This window comes from Myxine glutinosa, chromosome 11 (genome assembly GCF_964187855.1).
Source record: "Myxine glutinosa chromosome 11, kmMyxGlut1.1, whole genome shotgun sequence".
Lineage (NCBI taxonomy): Eukaryota > Metazoa > Chordata > Myxini > Myxiniformes > Myxinidae > Myxine > Myxine glutinosa.
Window position 1 is genome coordinate 134,252,619 of NC_136271.1, and position 25,463 is coordinate 134,278,081.

General features: G+C 44.3%; 1 protein-coding gene across 2 annotated transcripts in view; it reads left to right on the top strand.

Annotated features, from left to right (window-relative positions):
* Positions 1–24,529, top strand: part of LOC137436839 (protein phosphatase 1B) — a 74,263-nt gene extending 49,734 nt beyond the window's left edge. For both annotated transcript variants that reach the window (XM_078787154.1, XM_078787155.1), the window contains 4 exons: positions 18,770–19,030; positions 19,334–19,962; positions 22,724–22,841; positions 24,393–24,529. In XM_078787154.1, coding sequence (XP_078643280.1) covers positions 18,772–19,030; positions 19,334–19,962; positions 22,724–22,841; positions 24,393–24,508 — 1,122 coding nt within the window. In that variant the 5' untranslated portion in view covers positions 18,770–18,771 and the 3' untranslated portion in view covers positions 24,509–24,529. The remainder of the gene's footprint in view (positions 1–18,769; positions 19,031–19,333; positions 19,963–22,723; positions 22,842–24,392) is intronic.
* The last annotated feature ends 934 nt before the right edge of the window (positions 24,530–25,463 follow it).

Consider the following 25,463-nt stretch of genomic DNA (forward strand, 5'->3'; position numbering starts at 1 on the left):
TGGAGTCCTGTCACCTCAGGTGAATGGATGCAAATGGTGCGGGGAGATCTCCATCCTAACTACCTTCTAAATGACTTTAATACTCTTTACACTACCCGGGGTCTTTCCCTGCCAATCCATTGGCCAACTTACACTATGGGTTCTAAAAACCAATTCCCATTGACAAAACTGTGGTGCTTCTCAATTTGGGGTCTCACTCCCCCGATTCATCTCCCGGTGCCCTTGCACAATTTCCGGGCTGGGTCGTGCAGCTCTCCCAGCAGGTCTACCCACCTGCACACCTCCACCACTGTAGTTGCCTCCGAGCTTACCTGCTCCTCACCTAACCTATCTAATTGGGGAAGGCCCCTCCTGGCTCTGTCACCCCTTGGTGCCCTCTGGCACTGGGCTACCCGGGTCCGTCCTCCGGATCCTCGGGCCCCATCCACAACAACTCTACCGGCTCCCAGAGCCCACCTGCGGCCTCACCTGGCCGACATCCTCACAGTGGTGGAGTGCCCAATCACTACACATACTAACAGGCTACACGCCCAGCCATTTCCACGACACTAATGCACCCATCCAAACTCCATTCTTCCACACGCACCACAGATGCCAATATCCAACCACAATTTACCTGTACCCTCTACCTAACACTTACACTACCCTCCCCAGGTATTCGTGATGGGGGTCCATCCTCCTTTCCCCCATCCACACCTTCGCACCATCCACTCCACTCCACAGTTTCCACCATACTCACTCCACGACCATCCATTCCAATACTCCATATACTCCAGACCATTTATTCCATACACCTGTTCTCCATTCACCTGTTGTTGCACACCTGTGCAATCACACCTGGTGCCACCTGCACCCTCCTTCCTTCGTGGACCATTCGGTCAACACAACACCAATACAATGCACAACCAAGTATTCCTCATACGCTGCTTCATACACTTCCATGCTCAATACAACTCACAATCACAATCATTTACTCATACCCTGCTCAATACACTTTCAATCCTCAATACAATTCACAATACATTTTTACACACACACACGGCATCATCTCATCTAACTACTCCCCTCTGAAACTCGCGCTTCCCAGTCGTCCCTTACTTTATTGCGCTCCCTCGTCATTATAATCCAAACTAATCTACCTGCGTCCCCACTACAGGTATCATTGTCACTACCTAAACCTTACCGTTACCTATTGTCATCTTATCTAGATCCCTACACACGATATCCTAACCCTCCCGGGCTAGTTTTCACTGCCACAAACCCCATAACTAGTGCTCCTTTGCCCCCGCTGTGAGAGATGGCAGAGTTGCCATCCCACCTTTTCGGGTATCTCTCACTACCAATTTGGCTCATCCAATTGCAACCAATCAAAAATTTTCCAATTACTGCCAATTCTATTCACTTTTCTAAATTTCGGATCAAAAACACTATCATCATCATCACAGTCAGCTTTATCTGAGCCTCGGTGCGCCGTCACATCATTAAGACTCGGCTTCGCAAAGCCGAGCAATGAATTTGGGTGGTTTGGTCGCCTGCAGTTGGATCCGTCCGGCATTCATGACTCTTGGGAGGAGGCATGCTCGGGCCGAGGTTCCACGCATCATCGCGGCTCGGTACCTTGCGGTCCTGGGCCCGATGACCGAGGCTCGCCCGGTCGGAACCCCGTCCCCGCCAGGGGGCTCCGTGCCGCTTCCTCCTACTCGCCCTTGAACCGGACCGGTCGCCTCGCCCGACAAGGCCCGGACTCGACCGTGCGGGGCGGGGCCAGGCCCGAATCGTGCGCAACGCCCCGAAGCGGGGTGACGCAGCATCGATCCGCGCGAGGCTTCGCATCCAACAAAGCCAAAGGGCGCCCCGCGCGAGGCTTCGCATCCAACAAAGCCAAAGGGCGCCCCGCGCGATGCTTCGCATCCAACAAAGCCAAAGGGCGCCCCGCGCGAGGCTTCGCATCCAACAAAGGGCTCCGCGCACCGAGCGCCCGCTATCCGTCGCCCTAACTGCTAACCCGGTCAACGTCGATGCTTCACTTGCATACGCGACCCATTTCGCACTCACAAAACCTGGCGTCTCGGCGCCTCCAGTGCATCCCACACACTCCGTCCATTCCACCAACGCACTCCCTGTTACACACCACACCTCCCGCGCACTGTCTTGCGCACTCTCCTCACTTGGTACGTACTCCGTACCACTCACCATGGGCGTGCACTCTTGCATCCACCCACTACCGCGCTCCGATGTGCTCCCTCGCACTCGCGCCACAACCAACTCAGGTGTGCTTTCTCGCACACCCTCGCCGTTCATCCCATACGTGCATCCTCGCACCCGCTCCACCACCAACTCACTCCTCGTGTCACACTACGTACACCCCGACGTGCATTCTCGCTCGCACTCGGTTTCACACTCGCGCTCCGATGTGCCCTCTCGCACTCGCGCCTCCACCAACTCACTCTCCGTACACCCCGACGTGCATTCTCGCTCGCACTCGGTTTCACACTCGCGCTTCGTAACACGCTCACCCCTTGACGCGCACTTTTTTTCCACAAGCGCGCCATTTCCACTCACACGGGACCCTTCACCAACGCCCGGGTGCCATATTGACCCCAATCGCGCGACTATTCTCTTCGCGCCAAACCCCCTTTTACAAAATCTCCCGGCACCACATGCAGCCCGTCTCACCTTCGGGGTTCTTCTTCCTCCCTGCACCAACACCTGCAAATCTTCATTTGGCTTATTAAGCACAGCATCGTGATGTGAGCACGGACTTTGAGCATTATCCATCTCTCCCTTCAATTCCCGGGCTACCTCCGTCGTCTTTTCAATTTCAACCATAACTATTGCTCTTTCTTTATTCACCTCAACGACCGCTGGCTTTATTAAAATTCCCACTTGTACCTCAGCGGTCGCCGGCTTCCCCATACCCTGGGTCGCGATTTCTACCCCGGTCATTTTACCCGCGCTTTTCTCCGCTTCGCTCAACCAGCGCTTCTCGATCCGCGTTACCTCGTCGTGCACCCTTGGGACCTTCTCGCCCACCATGCGATCCATGGTCTCCCCACATTTTTGCATGCGGTCACCCATCCTGTCCCCAATTTTGCCGATTCGCTCCATTTTGCTTCCTAGCCTCTCGATTTGATTTCCTAGTCACTCCCCCATTCTGTTTTCCAAACCTCCAATTTGGTTTCCCATACTCATCTGTACAGCTGCCTGCAGCTGCGCAATGAGGGCCTGCATGTCAATCCCTCCCACTTGTGCAGCGGGCGCGGCCGCCGTAGCCATGTGCGAGGCGCCATTTTGCGCGCCCGCAACCTCGTGCGCGAGGGCGCCATCTTGCGCGCCTGAAACCTCCTCAACCACATCATCATTTCTCTCCTCCAGTTCTTCCCCCTGGTCCTGGGTTACTCCTAACCCCTCTTCTATTTCCCCCACCGGCATCCCGCCGCCTTGACTAGCCATGGCACGATTTCCAAATTTAAGATTTTTAAATAAAACAAAGTTTTGGGCCACCCGTAATTTTGAGCGCGCTATTCGCACTTCAGGTCCGAATCTCACTCCCAGGCACCAATTGTTACGGACCGCGGATAAGATGTTAATTTGCCAAGCGGATGGCGCCGCGGCCCGAACCGTTAACAATGACGAAGACCCGATTCCTTAAACGTGGGCCAAATCGTGCCACAGATATTCAATTTGGAAAAGACAAAGACGACGGATGTGAAGAAGAAGAAGAAGACAAAAAAAAGGTTTGAAATACGAATATAATTTATTACTATTTACAGGACCAAAAGAAACCAAGGAAGAAGGAAAGTTAATAAAATAAAGACAGAAAGAGGGACGGACCAGAGGACACAGTGAAAATTCTAGCTTACCTATTACAGTCTTAATTAATACCCTGGACAGAACAAACAAAAGACGGACTCACACGAATGGGGAATTTGCAGGCAGGAATGGAAGGACTGGAATGGTTTGGGACGGCAGAGAAGGGAAGGAAGGCACGGAGCTGGCTGGAGCTTGATCCCTCACGGGACGTCGGGCTGGACCTCGATGGCCGCCGATGCCACCGATCCTGTGGTGTGCGTGGGGTAACGGGTCGGAGCTGCCTGGTGGAGCCAGCGCTGCTGGTGGGGGGTCTGGCGTGACGGGTTCTCTCTCCCTCGCTCACAAACTCGCAGGACTTTCTTCAGACTTGTCTGTGTTCTGATCACCTCCCTCCACGACTCTCCTGGGGGGCGTCTCCTGTGGGTTATATAAGCCCCACCCTTGACCCTTTTGCGAACCTCCCCCAAACGTTCTCTCTCCGCCCTCTAAAGCCAACCCCTCGTTCTGGGTTAGTCGGCAAGGGCTGGTTCACTCCTCCCCTCCATGACGAGGTGGAGACACGCCTTTCTTCCCCGACCTTACCTCGTGGCTAATGGTGGTTTTGGGGTGATTCGAGCAAGCCCCAGCCAAAGGGCAGCAATGGCGAATGAAGAAAACCGCCCAAATGCAGTTGGCAATTGCAGCAAACCTGGCAAACCTGGCACTTTGAAGATGCCATGTGAGAGGGATCTACCTTATTTAATGCAGTGCAATGGAGTGTCAAATTAATGGAAGACAAGGGCTTACCCAACTACACAGAATAAGGAAATAACTGTCAACTAGGAGGAAATCTATTATTGGCTACGTGGGTGCTTGTGAAATAACTACGGGCACGACCTTTGACCTTTATACAACAACAAATGGAGGAAGGAGGGTCCACAATAAAACAATAAAAAAAACACAATCCTCATATCCACAACTATATATATATATATATATATATATATATATATATATATATATATATATATATATATATATATATATACAGTGAACCCTCGTTTATCGCGGGGGTTACGTTCCAGAACCCCCCGCGATAAACGAAAATCCGCGAAGTAGCGACCATATTTTTTTTTTTTTATATATATATTTTAAAGCATTATGAACTCCCCACACTCTTATTAACCTTTCCCATACTCTTATAAACACTTCCTATACTCTTAAACACTTTTTACACTCTTAAACATACGTAATTTTAACAACATATAAAATTCTAATGGGTACTCACCATTGAAGATACTGTAGCTACCCATGGGTTCCCCAAGCAAGACCAGCATCAGAATCTCCTTGCTCCAGCCGGTGACGTCACCGGCGGGGATTCCCGGCGCGAGAGTGGCTGGTCACGTGACCGCTAAAGCGTGCCGCGCTTTGCGGGTATAATCAGCTACACCTGTTGATCACGTGACCACCGAAGCACGCCACGCTTGAGAGGCGTGGCTTTCGGTTTCTGGTTGTGCTTTATAATGCAGCCCGATAAATGGGCTTTTCAGTGTTCCCGAGTTGGTTTTGAGAATAAATATCTTCTCGGACGAGTTTGTGTCTTGCCCGTCATTTCGTCCGTATCAAGCAAGAGCCCCGGCTCTTCAATACTACAACTTGCGTGATGAAGATGATGATGAATTAGCTGTGCAGTACTGATGACGATGAAGGTGATGACGATGATGAATGTACTGGCGTTTTCCATACGCACGACTCTTTGTCTACCCTTCTATTGTACACTATGTACAGTATTTTATTTCTTGTAATATGTTTTAAATACTGTATTTTTCTTATTTCTTTACGTTTTTTAATTTTTTAGGCTAGAAAATGCTTATTTTACCACAAAAATATTTAAAATAATAGTATATAAAAATACATTTATACCGCAAAATCCCGCGATATAGCGAAAAATCCGCGATATAATTTTACATATACTAGCGAGAAAAAACCGCGATGTACCGAATCCGCGAAAAGTGAACCGCGATATAGCGAGGGATGACTGTATATATATATATATACATATATATATAATTATATATATATATATATATATATATATACAGACTTGGCATTTAATATGGAATATTTTTTTTTTCTTGACTTGGGTTTACTTTCTTAACTCAGTATATCAATCTGGTGAGTTTATTTTACACTTTGGTGATTTATTTGTTAAAAGAACCATGTCACTGATTGTCTGTCGCAGCAAGAAGTCAACAATAGGATTATATCACAGGTGGCGAGGCAAAATGTACGGACAGGTGCATTTGATGATTGGCTTCACAGTCGGGTATACAAGGGTTGTTGCGTTCTGTATTAGTGGAAAACAACTGCTGCACGTCTCCAAAAGTTATTGCCGATTCCTCTGGAGATGGTCCGTCAACTCGACAATGCTGTTTGTCATGGAGTGGTGGCTTTACGAAATTACGGCATAAAACAGCCGGCTATTGCTCGGCAGTATGGCATCACTCAAGGTCAGGTGTCAAAGATCCTGAAACGAAATGCTCAGAGGGGTGTCCCTACTTCAATACCGAGGCCAGGACGTCCCCGCAGAACCACAAGGAGGGATGATCGCCAGCTGCACCGGTTAGTCCGCAATGGCCGTACCAAGTCAGCTAATCGGCTTAGGGCTGAGTGGCAGCAACTGACAAATGTGCCTGCATCCAGAAGGCTAGTCAACCAACGACTGGTTCAAGCAGGCTATCGTGCCAGGCGTCCCCCGAGAAAGCCACGCCTGACCAGACAACACAGCCAGCGCCAATTGCAGTGGGCCAGAGAGCACTGTCAATGGCAGCCAGGACACTGGAATCACGTGATCTTCAGTGACGAGTCTAGATTTCTGGTCTATCGTCAAGATGGCCACGTCCGAGTGCGCAGACAAGTGCATGAAGCCTACAACAAAGATGGTATAGTGCCAAGAGTCCAAGCTGGAGGTGGTGGGGTGACAGTTTGGGCTGCTTTTCATGCAGGGGGAAAAACTGACCTGGTTGTTCTGAATGGAAACCTTAACCAGTTCAAGTACAGGGTCATTCTGCAAGAAACATTGCTTCCATTTGCTCATGCAGCCTTTCGAGGAAACTTTGTCTTCCAAGATGACAATGCACGGCCTCATCATGCTCGCATGATCCAACACTTTCTTGCTGACCGTGGTGTAGAGCATATGGAGTGGCCTGCCATGTCACCGGATATGAATCCGATAGAGAACTTGTGGGCAGAATTAACGCGTCAAATCGACCACCTGGACCAGCAGCCGACCTCTGTGCGTGAATTGCAGCAGGATATTGTCACTGCCTGGCAAGCGATTCCTGTCCAAACCTTGGCAAATCTCGTGAACAGCATGCCTCAACGTGTACGTGCTCTCCTGAATGCTCATGGGGGTTACATGAAGTACTGAACTGTAATTTTACTGTCCATAATCCCAGTCATAATTTAACTTTTGTTTTTGTTTAAAAATTTTTTGGCTAATGTGCAAAATAAGGAGATACTTCTGGAAAACGTACAGAAGTTTAACACAGTACTGTCCATGAATTGAGTTTGATATCAGTTTACATCACTTTCAAGGATCAATTTATTTGTTTCGAAATGTCAAATGTGGTTTTTGTTTCTTTTAAAGGTCGCATTAACAAAATCTAGAATAATTTCAACATAATTCCAATGAACTTTTGGTTCTAAGACATCATGAAAAGTAAGTTCACCCCCACAAAAAAATATATTCCATATTAAATGCCAAGTCTGTGTATATATATATATATATATATATATATATATATATATATATATATATATATATATATATATATATATAATCGTTAGATTAAATAAGACGTGGACGTAGCTTCAGGACGTCGATCTTTAATTGTCGACAAGCTTTCGACCAACAAAGGTCTGCTTCTGAATCGGCCCCAAGTTCAACGGAAGTGAAGCGCACCTTCCAGTTACCGTTTGCGGTGCGCTTCACTTCCGTTGAACTTGGGGCCGACTCAGAAGAAGACCTTTGTTGGTCGAAAGCTTGTCGACAATTAAAGATCGACGTCCTGAAGCTACGTCCGCGTCTTATTTAATCTAACGATTATTTATTCAATGCAAATGAGACGCCCTGCTCGTACTGTGGAGTTTCTACTATTTCTTACAGTTGTATATATATATATATATATATATATATATATATATATATATATATATATATATATATATATATATATATATATGTATATATATATATATATATATATATATATGCCAAATTTATATTCATCTAAGTGACCCATATGACGCAACACTGATGCAATCTTAACACAGTGTGCACAATGCTGAAGCCATACAAAAGTGATAGAAGTGTGCAACCTCTAAATATTATTCAATTTGTCTAAAATTTGGCATACGGGTCACTTAGATGAATAGAACCAAGGGGACGAGAAAAGTGACACGAAAATAGCAACTTCGGAAAATTGAAACACCCTATTATATTCACATTAAGACAAATAATAGAAAAATACCTGGAATAAACAAGGATGTAAATTGCTGTTATATAGGCCTTGAAAAGCATTTGACTCTGGCAGTCTGGCTCATGGAGGGCACTTAAATTATTTGGCTTCCCTATTAAAAACAGCAAGCTGCTTCAGGAACTCTACAGCAAGTCAAAGAGAACAGTAACAGTGAATGGAGATCTGACTGATTGGTTCAGCATGACAGTTGGGATCTGTTAGGGATGTGTGATATCACCCCAGCTCTTCAACTTGCTGCTTGGACTTGTAATGCTGCATGCAATACATGATATGCCGCAAGGAGTTAACATCCAAGGGAAAGTTATATGAAACATACGATTCGCAGACGGCATTGTTTTGCTAAGAGAGATGGGAGAAGACCTGCAAATCCTTGTAGATTGTGTTTACAGCAGCAGTTGTGCTCTGGGCATGAAGATCAACATCACAAAAACAGAGACACAAGTCATCAGTAGGCACCACCCAAATCAAATTAACATCAATATAAACGGCATAGTTTTAAAACTAGTTCGGGAATTTATTTATTTGGGTGTACTATATCATAGTATGAAGACGCCATTCATAGAATTGGGGAAGCACGAGGACCATTTCAATGGCTACAAAGTATTTGGACGTCAAAAGACATTGAACATGACTCGCTCAAGCTTTTGGGTCTCACTATCTGCCATGATCTTTCTTGGGAAAACCACATTTCCAAGCTGGCCTCCAAAGCCAGTCGCCGACTGGGCATCCTCCGTCGTGCGAAGTCCTTCCTCGGCACACCTGAGCTCCTCACCACATGCAGGGCTTTCATCTGCAGCTCAATAGAATACTGTTCTCCCCTATGGGCTGGTGCTCCTGCCTCACACCTGGCTCGGCTTCACGCTGTTGAATCCAAAGCTTTCAAAATCATTGGAATCTCCCGCGATGAAGCTATCTCTGAGGGCCTTTCACTCACTCACCGCAGGCAGGTAGGTGGTCTTTCTGTCTTCTACCGACTCCTCTCCGGCCTTGCTCCCCCAGCTCTCTCTGTGCTCTGTCCCCCAAATATTCCTACAGGTCGCACAAGATCTGCCAGCAACCCTCTGATGGTTAAACTGCCGAAATCTCGGCTCTCTGCTCACCTTCACTCTTTCATTCCTCTTTTCTCCCGCCTGTGGAACAAACTCCCACACTCCCTTCAATCCCTCTCCTCCCTCCAGGTCTTTAAAACAGCTGTTCACCACCATCTCTTATCTTCCCCCATCCATAACCTTGATCTTTTCTACCCCCACTAATTCACCCCAGATCCACCTTGTTTGAAATTACAACTTCTTTCCTGGAAATCCTGGCAGTGTCCATATGTTTATACCTCTCCCACCCCCCCCCCCCCCCCCCTTCACATGCCTCCCCCCCAAAGCCCTCTCCCTCCCACAGATCTCTCGATGTCTCCATGTCTCTCGGTCCCTGCTCTCAAATGTTGTGTTTGTGTCCTTCCCCCTCTCGCCCCATCTTGTCTACCGCTCCCGATGTTATTTGTTTTATGTGTCTGTTTGTCTTTCTGTGTGATTAATGTTCGCTCTTTCACGAGCCTCGATCTTGTATACAAAACAAAAAAAAAAAAAAAAAAAAAAAACTCCAAAGTTGAAATGTTGATTTCCTGGTTCTCACAATCTTGATGCACGAGTCAGAAACTTCGACATTAAAGCAAGAAGATGAACATCGACTCCTTGTTTTTGAAATGGTATGCCTCAGAAAAATAATGTGTGACTAGGTTGGACAAAATAAGGAATATTATCAGGGAAACCCTTGAAGTAAAACACGCAATAACAGAGAATATAACACAAAGAAGGCTTACATTCTTTGGGCACATTCAAAGGATGCTCCAACACAGACTTCTAAAAATCCTCAAAGAAGAAAGAGTAAATGACACTTGACCAAGAGGAAGGCCACCAAAAAGGTGGATGGACTGCATCAAGGCAGATTGCAGGGCCAGCCAAATAGCGTCACTGGCAGAGGCACAAACATTGGCTCAACATCGAAGTCTAGCGACAGATCATCATTATGGAACATGGCAGGATAGGGAGCAGCAGTCACTACTGTGTCGACGCCTTAACTAACTAAATAATTATAAATGAAAAGCTGAGATGTCTTGAGTCAATAAGTATTTAAACCCTTTGCAATGCCACTCCAAATTGAGCTCAGGTGCATCCAATTTCCTTTGATCATTCTTGAGATGTCTACACTTTATTGGAGTCCACCTGTGGCCAATTCAATTGAGTGAACATCTATATTATAAAAGGAGCCGTGTTTGTCTGTTTGTCGTGTTATAACTTGAGAACAGATTAACGGATTTCAATAAATCCAACTACGGTGGATTCGGGTAATTCCCGGGAATGTTTGTGATCCAAAAACTTCTTTTTTTTTTAATGGGTACATGGACACGCATGTCTAAACTTCAAATGCCAACACGTGACATTGGTTATCTCTGCAGAAGAGAGCAGGATCTCCCTGGAATCCTTCTTTGCTAACTTGAGATCGGATTTCAATGAAACCACTCTCAGGAAGTAGACATATTAACCACATGTCCCTCTCCCTACAAAGATGTTTTATCCACCACGTTGATTCCAAATCTCCACGAATCCAAATAATACAAATCATACTCATCTATATATATATATATGTACCAGAGACAATTTATTCAAAAGAAAGAAGAAGGGGAGGGGAGGGGGGGGGGTGAGAATTTTTGCATTTTGATCTTCCTCTTGGTGTGTTGTATAATATTATTATTTGCAATTCAGCATTTAAATAGGCTGTGATATTTCGTTAACACTCTCCCTATACATGTCCTAATTTTATTTTTCCACATTTCTTTCATTAAATGTCTTTTTACATTCTTAAATGTCTTCACCAAACAACAACAACCTTTTTTTTTTTTTCAATTACGCCAAGATGGGTGTTCACGTCAGCGAAGCGACGGGTCTTATATGCTAGTGATCTAGAAAGAAACACCTTTCTATGTAAGGTCCCACAGTTGACAGTGCATGTCAGAGCAGAAACATCACCATCAAGTCTAAGGAACTGTCCGTATAACTCTGAGATAGAATTCTGAGGAGGCATAGATCTGGGGAAAGGTATAAAACAATTTCTAGAGTGTTGAAAGTTCCCAAAAGCACAGTGAGCTCCATCATAAGGAAAGGGAAATAATATGGAACTACTCAGACTTTTCCTAGAGCTGACTGTCCATCCAAACTGGGCAAATGGGCAAGGAGGACCTTGGTCAGGGAGGTGACCAAGAACCCAATGACCACTGACAGAACTAGAGTTCCTTGGCTGAGATGGGAGAACCTGCCAGAAGGCCAACAGTCTCTGCAGCCCTTCATAGATCTATGCTTTAAGGGAGAGTGGCCAGATGGAAGCCACTCCTGAGAAAAAGGCACATGACAGCATGCTGGAGTTTGCAAAAAGGCACGTGAAAAACTCAGAGCACGAGGAAAAAGATTATGTGGTTTGATGAGACTAAAATTGAACACTTTGGCCTGAATGCAAAGCGCTATATCTGGCGGAGACCAAGCACAGCTCATCTAACACCTACTTTGAAGCATGGTGATGGCAGCATCATGCTATGGTGATGCTTTTCAGTGGCAGGGACTGAAAGACTTGTAAGGATAGAGGGAACAATGGATGGAGCCAAATGCAGGCAAATGCTTGAGGAGAACATAGTTCAGGGTGCAAAAGACCTTAGAATGTGGCAAAGATTTACATTCCAACAGGTCAATGACCCCAAGCATACAGCCATATCAACACTGGAATGGCTTCAGAACAACAATGTGAAAGTTCTTGAGTGGCCCAGCCAAAGCCCAGACTTGCATCCCATTGAGAATCTGTAGAAAGACATGAAGATTGCTGTTCACCGATGCTCCCCATCCAACTTGACAGAGCTTAAGCAAATCTGCAAGGAAGAATGGGAGAAACTTCCAAAATGCAGATGGGCAATGCTGACGCAGGCATACCCAAGAAGACACAAAGCTGTAGTCGCTGCCAAAGGCGTTTCTATGAAGTATTAACTCGAGGCTGAATATGTATGTAAATTTGATATTTCTGTATTTCATTTTTTTCATGATTTTGTAAAAAATTCTACAAACATGTTTCCACTTTCACATTATGGGGTATGTTGTGTAGATCAGTGAAAAAAAATCTCAGTTTAATCCATTTTAATATTCAGGCTGTAACACAACAAAATGTGAAAAAAGTCAAGGGGTGTGAATACTTTCTGAAGGCGCTGCAGATAAAGCTATAAAGGTGACCATTTGGTTACCTTTTCCATTTGCTCTCAAATGTACAACGAGGTTTTGAATAAAGTCATCTATTTTGTCCTGCTGTTTTTTTGTAACCAAATTTATTTTCAGCAACATATGAAACAAAAGGGAGGATGGATATGTTATGAATACTTTTTCAGATGTTTTAATGTTTTTTTTCAAATATAATATTTCACGTGTCCTTGTGCTTCCCAGGTGTACTTGGAGAAGCTGGCTGCTTCAAGGTGGACTTTTTTGCTTTTCATTGTTTGTGACGCGTCTTTTTTTTATTTTTTTTATTTTTTTTTGTATACAACATCGAGGCTCGTGTAAGAGCTGGAGACAAAGCCTTGTATGCATCAATCACAAAAAAAAAAACGGACACACAAAACATACAATAAAGGGAGCGGGAGACAAGATGGGGAGAGAGAGGGAAGCACACAAGTACAACAGCAGAGAACAGGTGTACTTGGAGAAGCTGGCTGCTTCAAGGTGGACTTTTTTGCTTTTCATTGTTTGTGACGCATGTCTTTTTAAAAAAAAATTTGTGTACAAGATCGAGGCTCGTGTAAGAGCTGGAGACAAAGCCTTGTATGCATCAATCACAAAAAAAAAAACGGACACACAAAATATACAATAAAGGGAGTGGGAGACAAGATGGGGAGAGAGAGGGAAGCACACAAGTACAACAGCAGAGAACAGGGGCAACGGAAGATCTGTGGGAGGGAGAGGCTTGGGGGGAGGAGGCATGGGAGGGAAGGCAGGGCGGTGGGGGTGGGGTGGGAACGATATAAAATACATGGACACTGCTAGAACTTCCAGGAAAGAAAAGTCGGTATTTCAAAAAAAAGTGGATCTTGGGTGAATTAAGGGGGTAGAAGAGGTCAAGGTTTTGGATGGGGGAAGATAAGAGATGGTGGTGAACAGCTGTTTTAAAGACCTGGAGGGAGAAGTGGGATTGAAGAGAGAGGAAGTTTGTTCCAGAGGTAGGAGTAAAGAGGAATGAAGGAGTGAAGGTGAGCAGAGAGTCTTGATTTTGGCAATTTCACCAGAAGAGGGTTACTGGCAGATCTTGTGCGACCTGTAGGAATATTTGGGGGACAGAGCACAGATAGAGCTGTGGGAGCTAGGCCGGATAGGAGTCGGTAGAAGACAGACAGGCCACCTACCTGTCTGCGGTGAGTGAGTGAAAGGCCCTCGGAGTTGGCTTCATCGCGGGAGATTCCAATGATTCTGAAAGCTTTGGTTTCAACAGCGTGAAACCGAGCTAGGTGTGAGGCAGGAGCACCAGCCCAGACAGGAGAACATTATTCCATTGAGCTGCGGATGAAAGCCTTGTATGTGGTGAGGAGCTCAGGTGTGCCAAGGAAGGACTTCGCACGACGGAGGATGCCCAGTCGGCGACTGGCTTTGGAAGCCAGCTTAGAAATGTGGTTTTCCCAGGAAAGATCATGGCAGATGGTGAGACCCAAAAGCTTGAGTGACAGAACTTCTTAGAGAGTATTGTTCAGAAAGTAGATGGGAGGGTTGTCCAGATGGTCTTTTCAGAGAGACATATTAAGAGTGTGAGATTTGTCAGGATTGAAAGACATGTTCCACTTGTTTGACCAGTCTGTGATTTTGTCCAGTCCAGGTCTAGTGTCTCCCCTTGTTTACAATGTATTGATATAATATCAGTCATTCTAAATGCTGCATAATAATCGATTGAAACTCCTCTGACAGTCTTGACTTTTTCCTGAGCATTTCAATCGGTGCTCGGTGCTCCCTAAACTGCTGTCTCTTATCTAGAAAGGGATCTACCCACATCCTACTAAAATAATTTTCGTCCATCTTTGCCTCTGATCATATACAAGTTGAAATGCAAAACAATGTCTTCACTCTGGTGTTTATAAAGTTCCAACATCAAATGGAAATGAAGTTAGCTCTTTCCTTTTTCTGCCATGAATGAACAGCATCTGTTTAAGGGTGTAGTACTGGTGAAAAATTGAGAAAACTACATAGGTACCTTTGAGAGGTATCTAATTTTCAGTTTTTCTTGAAAGATATAATCTTGGCTCTCAGACCAGTTTCAACGCTTCTTTGTCATATTACATGCATATAATTTGCATAAATTAGACCGTCAATAAAAAACAAGGAAAAACAAAGAACACATTTCTACTTCTATCTTCTATGTCACCTATCATTCTTTTCACACAAAACTTGGTACATGTATTATACATGTGTTACTCTACTACCTGATGAGAGGATTTTGTGAAATTATGTCAAATGTTCACTAATTAGCTTATTATGCCAATTACCAGATAAAACTTGGTTGTCCTTCAATAAATCCACAATGGCTACTCCTATAAACAAAAGCCTTCATCATTTTAAAGGAAGTGATATTCTGAATACCCTGTCCAAATTTCAGCCCAAAAGAATGATGCAAATTAAAGTTATAACAAATAATTCTACTTCCGGTTATTGAGGGGTATGTGTGATGTTAGAAAATTTGGAAATTTTTCAATAATTAGAGGTACTTCTATGACCTCTAATAGCATGATTCTTGTTTATAAGACTAAGGAAACTGTTCAGCTAAATAAAAAAAATAAAAAATAAAAATCACCTGTTCACCAGTACTACACCCTTAAGCCAGGCCAGTATTGATACATCTCTCCCTCTCCATCTCGAGTGCAACATTGTTCAACTTCGTGTTTTGTGTTCCCTCAAATGAGGTGTTGCATCACAGAATATGTTCCATGTCTTCCGTTTTACTTTTAACTGGGCAGTTTAACGTGCAGGGACAATTTATTTTATCAAAATGATTAACCTTATCAAGGTAATGAATGTTTGTCTATTTGTTATTTGTCTCTAAATCTCAAGGGTCCCAAGCAATCTTCTTGTTCTGCTTCTTTCCTTCCCCTCCTACCCCCTTGTGGCCACTACCCACTGGACTCCATGTCGTTCTCAACCGAGGAGGTGGAGAATGTTATGTCCAGCCTCGACCATGCTTCGGTAATGGGCCCAGATGGTATCCTCTGTCGATATGAATCAGCCTGCCCCGTAGTTGTCTCCCCTTTGCCTGGAAGTCGGCAGATATCACCAATGTCCACAAAAACGGCGCAAAATCATCGTCTCAACTACAGACCAGGAACTTACTTCCATTTTAAAGTGAAGTCATGGAATCCATTATTGCTGTTGAATGTCTTTCCTCTTTTCATACACCATGATCATTGACATTGTTTTCGATACTATCCCAGTCACTCAGCTCTGGGAATGCCGCTGCTTCTCTCTCAGCAATGATTGGAGGTCCTTGATCTTATTAAGCAAGAGGTCCTGATCATTTCTCTGGATATGTCTCAGCCATTTGACATCCCAGCATCCTTCCTGCTCTGCTTGCCTGTCATTTGTCTATGCTTGCCAAGCTCGCTACCTGCGGCATATAGTGCCACGTTCACACCTGTCTTAATGAATTCTTCCACTAATACAATTCACATGTTGCCATCAATGGAACCCTCTTCTCCTTTCTCACATAACTGAAGTGCCTCAAGGCATTGTTTTGGGCCCAGTCTCATTCCTCTGCTATATAAATGACCTCTGTGATGCTCTGGAAAACTCTCCCTTTTTGCAGATGACTCCACCTTATGTTGTGCAAAGCCCCATTCATTGACGGGCACCACCACATTAACAGGATGATGCACCACTGCATCACTCTGCTAATCTGGAATTGATTATATGCTGGTCTGATCAAAGGAACACATTTCTCAATCCTGGCAGCACAATCTTGTCCCATCCCCAACTCTATCCGTGTTCTTTCTTATCCACATTAACCCTTCCTAACCCAACGCTCTTACTTGCAGGTTAATATTTTTCCTTCCCTTTTTTTCCTGTTTATTCAATCATGAAAATAAATAATAAATATTACATCATTGGCATATCTCCTAATGGCAGGATAGTTTCCTCTTTTGTTGTTCTCTTGTGCATTTTTAAATATTTGGATAAGTAAGTGAGGGTTTCCATAATCTCTTCAGGTGTTGCTACCAAGGAACACTAAAAGAAACACAGAGGTTGTAGTGAAAATATACCAAAGGTGAACCCGGGAGTGATGCTCGCTTAAACCACTGAGGGGCGTCTATAAGACCTGGGACATCCGCGACGCTGAGCCACTCCTGTGACATTTACTATGACATGTAGTCTTGTGGTCTTGAATGGTACATACCCGCACATATATGCTAGACTCGCTTGCTTTGACTATTATTATCGATCCTTTCTATATGATGCCAAGATCCTGATATCTATTGCATGATTGTATTTTTACAGGATGATGCCAAAGATCTAATTGTGATTAAACCTACCTCTGGGACAAAGTTGTGGACCTGATTGATTTCCACGACAGACGTTACGTTTTCACCCCTGTCTTTGTCTGTCTGTTTGTCTGTGAGCAGGATATCTCAAAAAGTTGTGGATTCATTCGGCCAAAATTTGTTGGACAGGTTGGGTGTGTGACGAGGACGAATTTATTTGATGTAGGTGAAGAAGTGGACGTGGATCCGGATACGCGAATTTTTTTTTTTAATCAACAAGTTTTCTTCACCATTGAGAGATGGGGCCAAAAACGTTGCATGGCACGATATTTCAAAAAGGTGTGGACGGATTATCACAAAACTTGGTGAATGAGTTGTGTAGCTGACTAGAACAAGCTGATGTGATTTTGGTTAAGGTCCGGATACAGATCTGTGGCATACAAAATGTAAACTGTTCAACCTGGTAGAGGTATCTGCTCTACCGAGTGCCGTTATAGTTTGTAAAGGGAATTATGCATTTGGAATACACAACAACAACAACATGCATTTTAAGGCCATTTTCCCTGCTCGAGCAGGGGTTAGCCTTGCGGTCCCCATGACAATCTTCTCCATCTTGCCCTATTTTCTGCATCTCTCCTTGTTAACCGCCTTGCCCGCATTTCTTCTTCCACCATCTATAGCCAAGTCTTTCTCGGTCTTCCCCGTCCTCTACTTCCTTCTACATTTATTTCCATCACTCTTCTCAACCAGTCACTTTCATCCTTCCTCAACACATGAACAAACCATCTCAACCTGTTCCTCTTCACAGCATCAATCACAGGCTCTATTCCAATCATCTTTCGCAATTCATCATTTGTCTTCCTCTCTCTCAACGATACTCTGCACATCCATCGAACCATTCGCATTTCCACCCTTTCCAACCTTCGTTGCTGCTCTACGTTCATTACCCATGTCTCGCTCCCATAAATCATAACACTTCTCACACATGCAGCATACACCTTTCCCTTCAGCTTCAACGACACTCCCCTCCTCATCAGCACGCCACTCAGTTCCCGAAACCTCTTCCATGCACATCTCACTCGAGCAACCGTTGCCGAGTCTGATCCACCTTCTCCATTCAGCATGTCTCCGAGGTCGCAAAATGTTTTCACACCTTCCAGCTTCACGCCTTCTCCAAGATCCAACTCAACATTTCCTCCATCTGCAGCTCCCTCTGTGCACACCTTACATTTGAATGTAGCTGCCACACTGGTTAATGACCCTCTCAGACCACTACATTTTTGATGAACCCACTCAGCGCACATTGTACATTGAATGGAGTTCACTCCGACACCCTTCCTGCACACAGCACAGGGCCACTTCCCAGTTCATTCCACCTCACCACATGCTTTACCACTTGCCATCACCTTCGTCTTTCCGATATTCACCTTCAGACCTTTTGTCTCCATACATTCCTTCCACTTGTTCAGCTTTTCCTTCAGTCCGTCCATACTTTCCGCAATCAACACCAGATCATCTGCATACAGCAACTCCCACGGTAAACCCTCCTTTACGTTCTGAGCCAGCACCCCCATCACAGCTACAAATAGTAGTGTACTTAGTACCGACCCCTGATGCATTCCCACCTTCACCTCAAACTCACCACTGTTCCCGTCCTTCGTCCTTACAGCTGTGCGCGCTCTTTTGTACATTGCCATCACTACTCTGATCAACCATTCCTCCATTCCTAACTTCCTCAATGCCCATGTCAATACTTTGCGTGGAACCCTATCGAATGCTTTCTCCAGATCAACAAACCCAAGAAACAACTTCTTCTGTTCCTGCTTACTTATTTGGAATGATCTTTTAATATTCATTTCTCACCATTTGTACCTTATTTTGGTCTCGACATTCTCTCCAACAGCCATGGGTGCTTTCCTGGACAAGCCCAAGACGGACAAACACACCTCGTACGGACAAGGCAACAGTCTACGCTTTGGGCTGAGTTCCATGCAAGGATGGCGTGTGGAGATGGAGGATGCACACACGGCAGTGCTTGGTTTACCAAGAGGTCTGCGCTCCTGGTCTTTTTTTGCCGTGTACGATGGGCATGCTGGTTCCCGTGTCGCTACTTTCTGCTCTGAGCACCTTCTCCGTCACATAACTTCCAACACAAATTTCAAAGGTAGTTCTCACTGTTGGTCTTGCTCTTGTTCCTGCTTACTTATTGCTGTTTTTGAGTGACGATTCTTATGAAACTGAAAGCCAAAAGTCAGATTTTTTTTAAATGAAAAAGGTTGTAAAAGGATGGATGTGATAGTGAAAATAGCTGGAATGGTTTGATGAGAATCTTCTCTTCCTCTCCTTTTTGTAATGGGTGAGGTCCAATGATGAGAATGATGTGAAAGATTACACTTTGAGTTTTGCTACAGTTTCTATATTATTGAGGGATTGTTTGTAATTGTCTGAGTCACTGGGCCTTGCACAGGACTGTCTGATAGCTTGGTGGATGAGGCAGAAGAGCTGGAGAAAGGGGATGAGCTTCAGGAACCAGACGAGCCGGAGGTGGAAAGTGTCCTGAAAGGAATACACTCTGGCTTCCTGCAAATTGATGAGCGGATGCGTTCCATCTCGGAGGTGCGCTCGGGATCTGACCGCAGTGGCTCAACAGCGGTGGCAATGATGGTATCCCCACAGCGGCTGTACTTCATCAACTGTGGGGACTCTCGTGCCGTGCTGAGCCGCGCAGGTGCTGTGCACTTCTCCACAGAGGACCACAAGCCCTGCAACCCACGTGAGAAGGAGCGCATCCAGAATGCAGGCGGGAGTGTCATGATCCAACGGGTGAATGGCTCACTGGCTGTTTCTCGGGCTCTCGGGGACTTTGACTATAAGTCAGTAGATGGGAAGGGTCCCACGGAGCAGCTGGTGTCCCCCGAGCCAGATGTTTGTGCTCTGGAACGGGATGATGCGGACGAGTTTGCAGTGCTGGCATGCGATGGGATCTGGGATGTGATGAGCAACGAGGAGCTGTGTGATTTTGTGCGGTCACGCCTGCTTGTATGCGATGATCTTGTGAAGGTGTGCAACCAGGTGGTGGACACCTGCCTCTATAAGGTGATGCAGATGCAGACACGCATACAGACATTTACGTAAAATATAAAGAACAAGTCTTACTGCTTTTGATTATTTATCAAGCTTGTATCATTATGCTGTTCTTTGGAAAATCCGGTGGCTGACGTCTGCCTATTGAACGGTGCACCACAGGATGTTTTGATCAGTTGAGAGATATTCTTTATTACTTGGCCTTTTGTTAGGGCTATACTTTGAATCTGAACTAGGTCGACGTTTATTTGCTATTCCTCTCCTCGCCAACAGTTTGGCTAAAAGCATCCAATCAAACTGATCCTGTGAATAATGTTGCTTAAATATGGCCCTCCTGTTTTTTTATGGGGGAAGGGGGGAACCCCTGCCGCTTGCGTGCCATCCACCGACCTGACTGATGAGGCCGCAGCACAACCTGGCTCTGTGCCTAACTCCTGTTAATAGACCGTGAAGCTTGCCCATTTATTTTGCCGATGGTGGTGGTAGGATGAGGCGAAACCCATGGCTCAAATTAGCAGGTTTGTGGTTGAATATAAAAACATATCCCATTAAAAGTAAGAGATTTGAGAAACCGAACTTTACGATAGACTTGCACTTGTCTTGCGTTCCCGTATCATTTATTGACATTAATTTGATTTCTAACAAGTGTATGAACCCTGGGTATGCGTAAATAGATCTGCATTTCTGCTATTCTTATTACTTTTCTTCTTTTGTATATTTTATCACTCAATAGCCAATATATTGTGGTTAGCATGTTTAGCTCACTTGGACTTTAGTCCGGTGAACTTGTGTGATCGAGCAGTGTCCTTAGGTAAGTCAGTGAGCGAGTGAATCCGTAAACACTTCAGTCATTATCGCTTGAACCAAACATACGATTTTGATGAAACTTGGCCACAAGCTGCATATCTGATGCCGAATGAAGGTATTTTGACTGCATCAAAATCTGCGCTCATTAAGGGGGTTTACTGGGGAGGAGGGTTTGACCCCCCAAAATAGGTATTTGCTCTCTTCTCCAAAACTACACACACTATGTTGATGAAACTTCGCCACAAGCTGCAAATCTGATTTGGCTGGCTGTGTCGCACCTGCAAAGTTGTCTTTGATCCCATATTATCTTTTTAGAAGAGTATACCTTTGGGGCAGCACAACAGATGAAATCAATAGGACGTTGATTCAGGTATACTGACCCCCGTGGGAAGCAACGATAAGCTGATGTTTCGGCCATTTACCCTTTAGCAATGCAAAAGAGCGACATGCAGGCCATAAAGGACAAGTTGGCACAAGAGAATGACTAGAATTGCACTCAGTAGAGAGCATACCTCCGCCTGGTTGCCCATATCACTCAATGGTGAAGACACTTGAAAAATTCTACGAGCTGGATCCGGATCCGGATCTTCACCAAAATTGAATAAATTCTTCCTTTTCACACACACAACCTGTCCACCAAGTTTCGTACAAATCCGTCCATAACTTTTTGAGATATCCTGCTATATGCTGGTTTTAGCCCTATCTCTCAATGGTGAAGAATGATTAAAAAAATTAAATAATTCTCATATCCGAATCCATATTCAGATCTTCACCAAAATCGAATTGAATTGTCCTTGTCAGACACCAAACCGGTCCACCAAGTTTCGTCCAAATCCGTCCACAACTTTTTGAGATATTGTGTTCACAAACTGACAGACAGGGCTGAAAACAACCTCCATCCACCTTTGGTGGCGGATGTAATAACAGGTTGATGCAATGCCCTGTCTGCGAAGCACCGGGTTTCTATTTTGCCCCAATGAAGGGTGAAGGCCAAAAACGAGCTTCGACTATATATACAAAAAAAACTGTCGGCTTCTTACTTCTCACGGTGGTTCCTATACCGCAATCGTCATCACATTGTTGTTCTGTCTGTCCGTTGAGGCAGATCAACCCTGGCTTTCACCAGCAAGACTGGTTCTTCTTTTTACTTTGGCTCAGTACCCTGGTCAAAATCAAATTCCTTTATTGGGTGGAGTGTAACATTTTCCATCTCTCTTCATTGGCATCCATCTTGTCTAACTGTTTGGTTTTTGCTTTAAAGGAGGGCCCTAAAAGAAGGGCTTTTGCCCCTCAACTTTACATTTCAAATTGTCCTGATTTTACCTCTGACACAGACTTGACTAGGCCTTGTAAAAACTGTTTTTCTGTTATCTATATCGACCATGGTCACCCTCATTTGGCCCCAAAATGGCGAGTCTTCAGTGTGAAATCAGATTAGTGTGTTGATGAGCTTATCATTGCCATGTGGTAGTGAGATGTGTGGCACGTGTCAGCTCATCCGCTTGCTATTCCCGTAGATTTGGCTTTTTGTCAACTTGCTCCATACACACCATTTCGCATGATGTTCAGATTATCTGGAGACTGCACCCAACAGGTAGCAACTGTTTTTTGGACAAGTTGATACACTATCTATTGCAAGGTGCTGCAGAAACAGCCATCAATCAGAGCAGGAATTTTGATTTTGACCAGGGTGGTGCTGGTGTATGATTGCATCGTTTTCAAAAGGGACCACAGGGACTTTGACATCCACAAGACAATAGCAGAAGGGACAGCAATCTTTGTGACCCCTCCAGAGGGCGGCATATATGATTACGCGATGCCTTGTATGCGAAGCACTGGGATGGCAACTTAAAGTAGGGTCGGGAGTTGAATCCCGGAGAAGTGGCTCAGAGCATGTTTGCTGATCACCAAATTCTATGCTAAGAGATCTGAAATATCCCCTTCCCTTACCACTGTGTGCATGCAGGGTAGTCGTGACAACATGAGCGTGGTACTCGTTGCTTTTCCCAGTGCTCCTCAAGTCTCTGCCGAAGCTGTGCTCAAAGAGGCGGAGCTGGACCGGCTGCTTGAGGAAAAGGTGGAAGGTAAGTGTGATGAGAAGTTATTCTCTGAATGACTGCCTTTGTTCTCCCCAAGTTTTTGGAAAAATGTTTATTTATTATTATTATTATTATTATTTTTTAATGCTGAAAAACTTTGTCAGTGACAGTTTCAAAAGGAGCCCATTGGTTGGAGTTGACCAGCAGGTTTTCTTTGCACAATAATCGATTGCTGCTTTTCAAGGCAATTATTAGAAATCGCACAGCTCATATTGCTACCACCAAAATGACAACTACACTGGACATTGAATGTAAAGATGAATGTCTGTTTTTAGGCCTGTGTTAGGAGCATGCTGTTTTTACCTCCACCACTGAAGGTGGATGGAGGTTATGTTTTCACCCATGTCTGTTTGTCTGTATGTGAATAGGATATCTCAAAAAGTTGTAGATGGATACGGATGAAATTAGGTGGACAGGTTGGATAAGTTACAAGTATGAAATGATTAGACTTTGGTGAAGATCCCGATTAGGATCTGGATCCGAGAATTTTCAAGTGATGCTTCACCATTAAGTGATAGGGCAAAAAACTATACATAGCACGATATCTCAAAAAGTTATGGATGGATTTGGACGAAACTTGGTGGAGAGGTTAGGTGTGTGACGAGGACGAATCGGTTCGTATTTTGGTGAAGATTTGAGTATGGATCTGGATACGAGAGTTTTTAGAAATACTAAGTGATTCTTCACCATTTATATATAGGGCCATAAACTATATATAGCACAATATTTCAAAAAGTTTTGGATGAGTTATGATGAAACTTGGTAAATTAGTTGGACAGGTGACAAGAACTATCCGATTAGATTTTGGTTCACTAACCACCAAACACAGTCAATACACCGCCAATATCCGAGTTCAAGGTGAGATTTACCTACTGTGCATACGCAGCAGTTATCACGATAATTAATTTCCATTATCATTATCACGATAGCAAATGTAAAGCACGATTATCGTCCCATCGCATGATGTGTCATATTTGGCCCTATCTCTCAATTGTGATGTAAGCACTTTAAAAATTATCGAATACATATCCAGATCTTAACCAAAATGGAATCGGTATGTTTTTATTACACACCCAACTTGTCCACCAAATTTCATGCAAATCTGTATTTTTTTTTTATTTTTTTTTTATTTTTTTGAGATATCCTGCTCACAGACAAACGACAGGAGTGAAAACATAATCTCCATCCACCTTCAGTAGCAGAGGTAAAAAGGGAGGTCTTTCCTACGACTGAATGAAAAGGGAAGGCACGACTGAATTTTATTATTTTATTAATTACCAGTTTTCCAAGGCTTGTGGAGAAGCTTGCACTTGTATTAATTGTAGGAGATGGACATTGCATGCTGCCGTTATACTTTAGTCTTTAACATGGCTGACAAGGACGTTATTATGCAGACAATGCAAACACAATCCAATACAGTATATGGGATTTGAACCTGGGACGGCAACATCATGCATTAACTAAGTGCTCAGATTGTAATGCCAAAAAGGCAAACTTGTTGTTCTGTCATATTAAATGGGAACATTTTGTGTGCAGAGATCGTGAACAAGCACACTGGGGAGGGCATCCCTGACCTGATTTACATCATGCGCCTCCTGTCCTCAGAAAGCATCCCCAACTTACCACCTGGTGGCTGGCTCGCCAGCAAGTGAGATTTCCTTCCTTTACACACACACACACACACACACACACACACACACACACACACACACACACACACACACACACATACACACACACACACACGCATTTTAAGGCCATTTTCCCTGCTAGAGCGGGGGTTAGCCTTGTGGTCCCCATGACAATCTTCTCCATTTTGCCCTATTTTCTGCATCTCTCCTTGTTAACCCCCTTGCCCGCATTTCTTCTTCCACCACCTTTAGCCAAGTCTTTCTCGGTCTTCCCCATCCTCTCCTTCCTTCGACATTCATTTCAATCACTCTTCTCAACCAGTCACTTTCATCCTTCCTCAACACATGACCCAACCATTTTAACCTGTTTCTCTTCACAGCATCCATCACAGGCTCTATTCCCATCATCTTTCGCAATTCATCATTTGTCTTCCTCTCTCTCAACGATACTCTGCACATCCACCGAACCATTCGAATTTCCACCCTTTCCAACCTTCGTTGCTGCTCTACATTACCCATGTCTTGCTCCCATAAATCATAACATTTCTCACACATGCAGCATACACCTTTCCCTTCAGCTTCAACGACGCTCCCCTCCTCGTCAACACGCCACTCAGTTCCCGAAACGTCTTCCATGCACATCTCACTCGAGGAACCGTTGCCGAGTCTGATCCACCTTCTCCATTAAGCATGTCTCCGAGGTAGCAAAATGTTTTCACACCTTCCAGCTTCATGTCATCTCCAAGATCCAACTCAACATTTATATATGTATGTATATATATATATATATATGTATGTATATATATATATATATATGTATGTATATATATTTATATATATATATATATATATATATATATATATATATATATATATATATATATATATATATATATATATATATATATATATATATATATATATATATATTGTTACTGATCGCGGTTTAGATGTTACTTTGCCGAGCGAAGGCTCC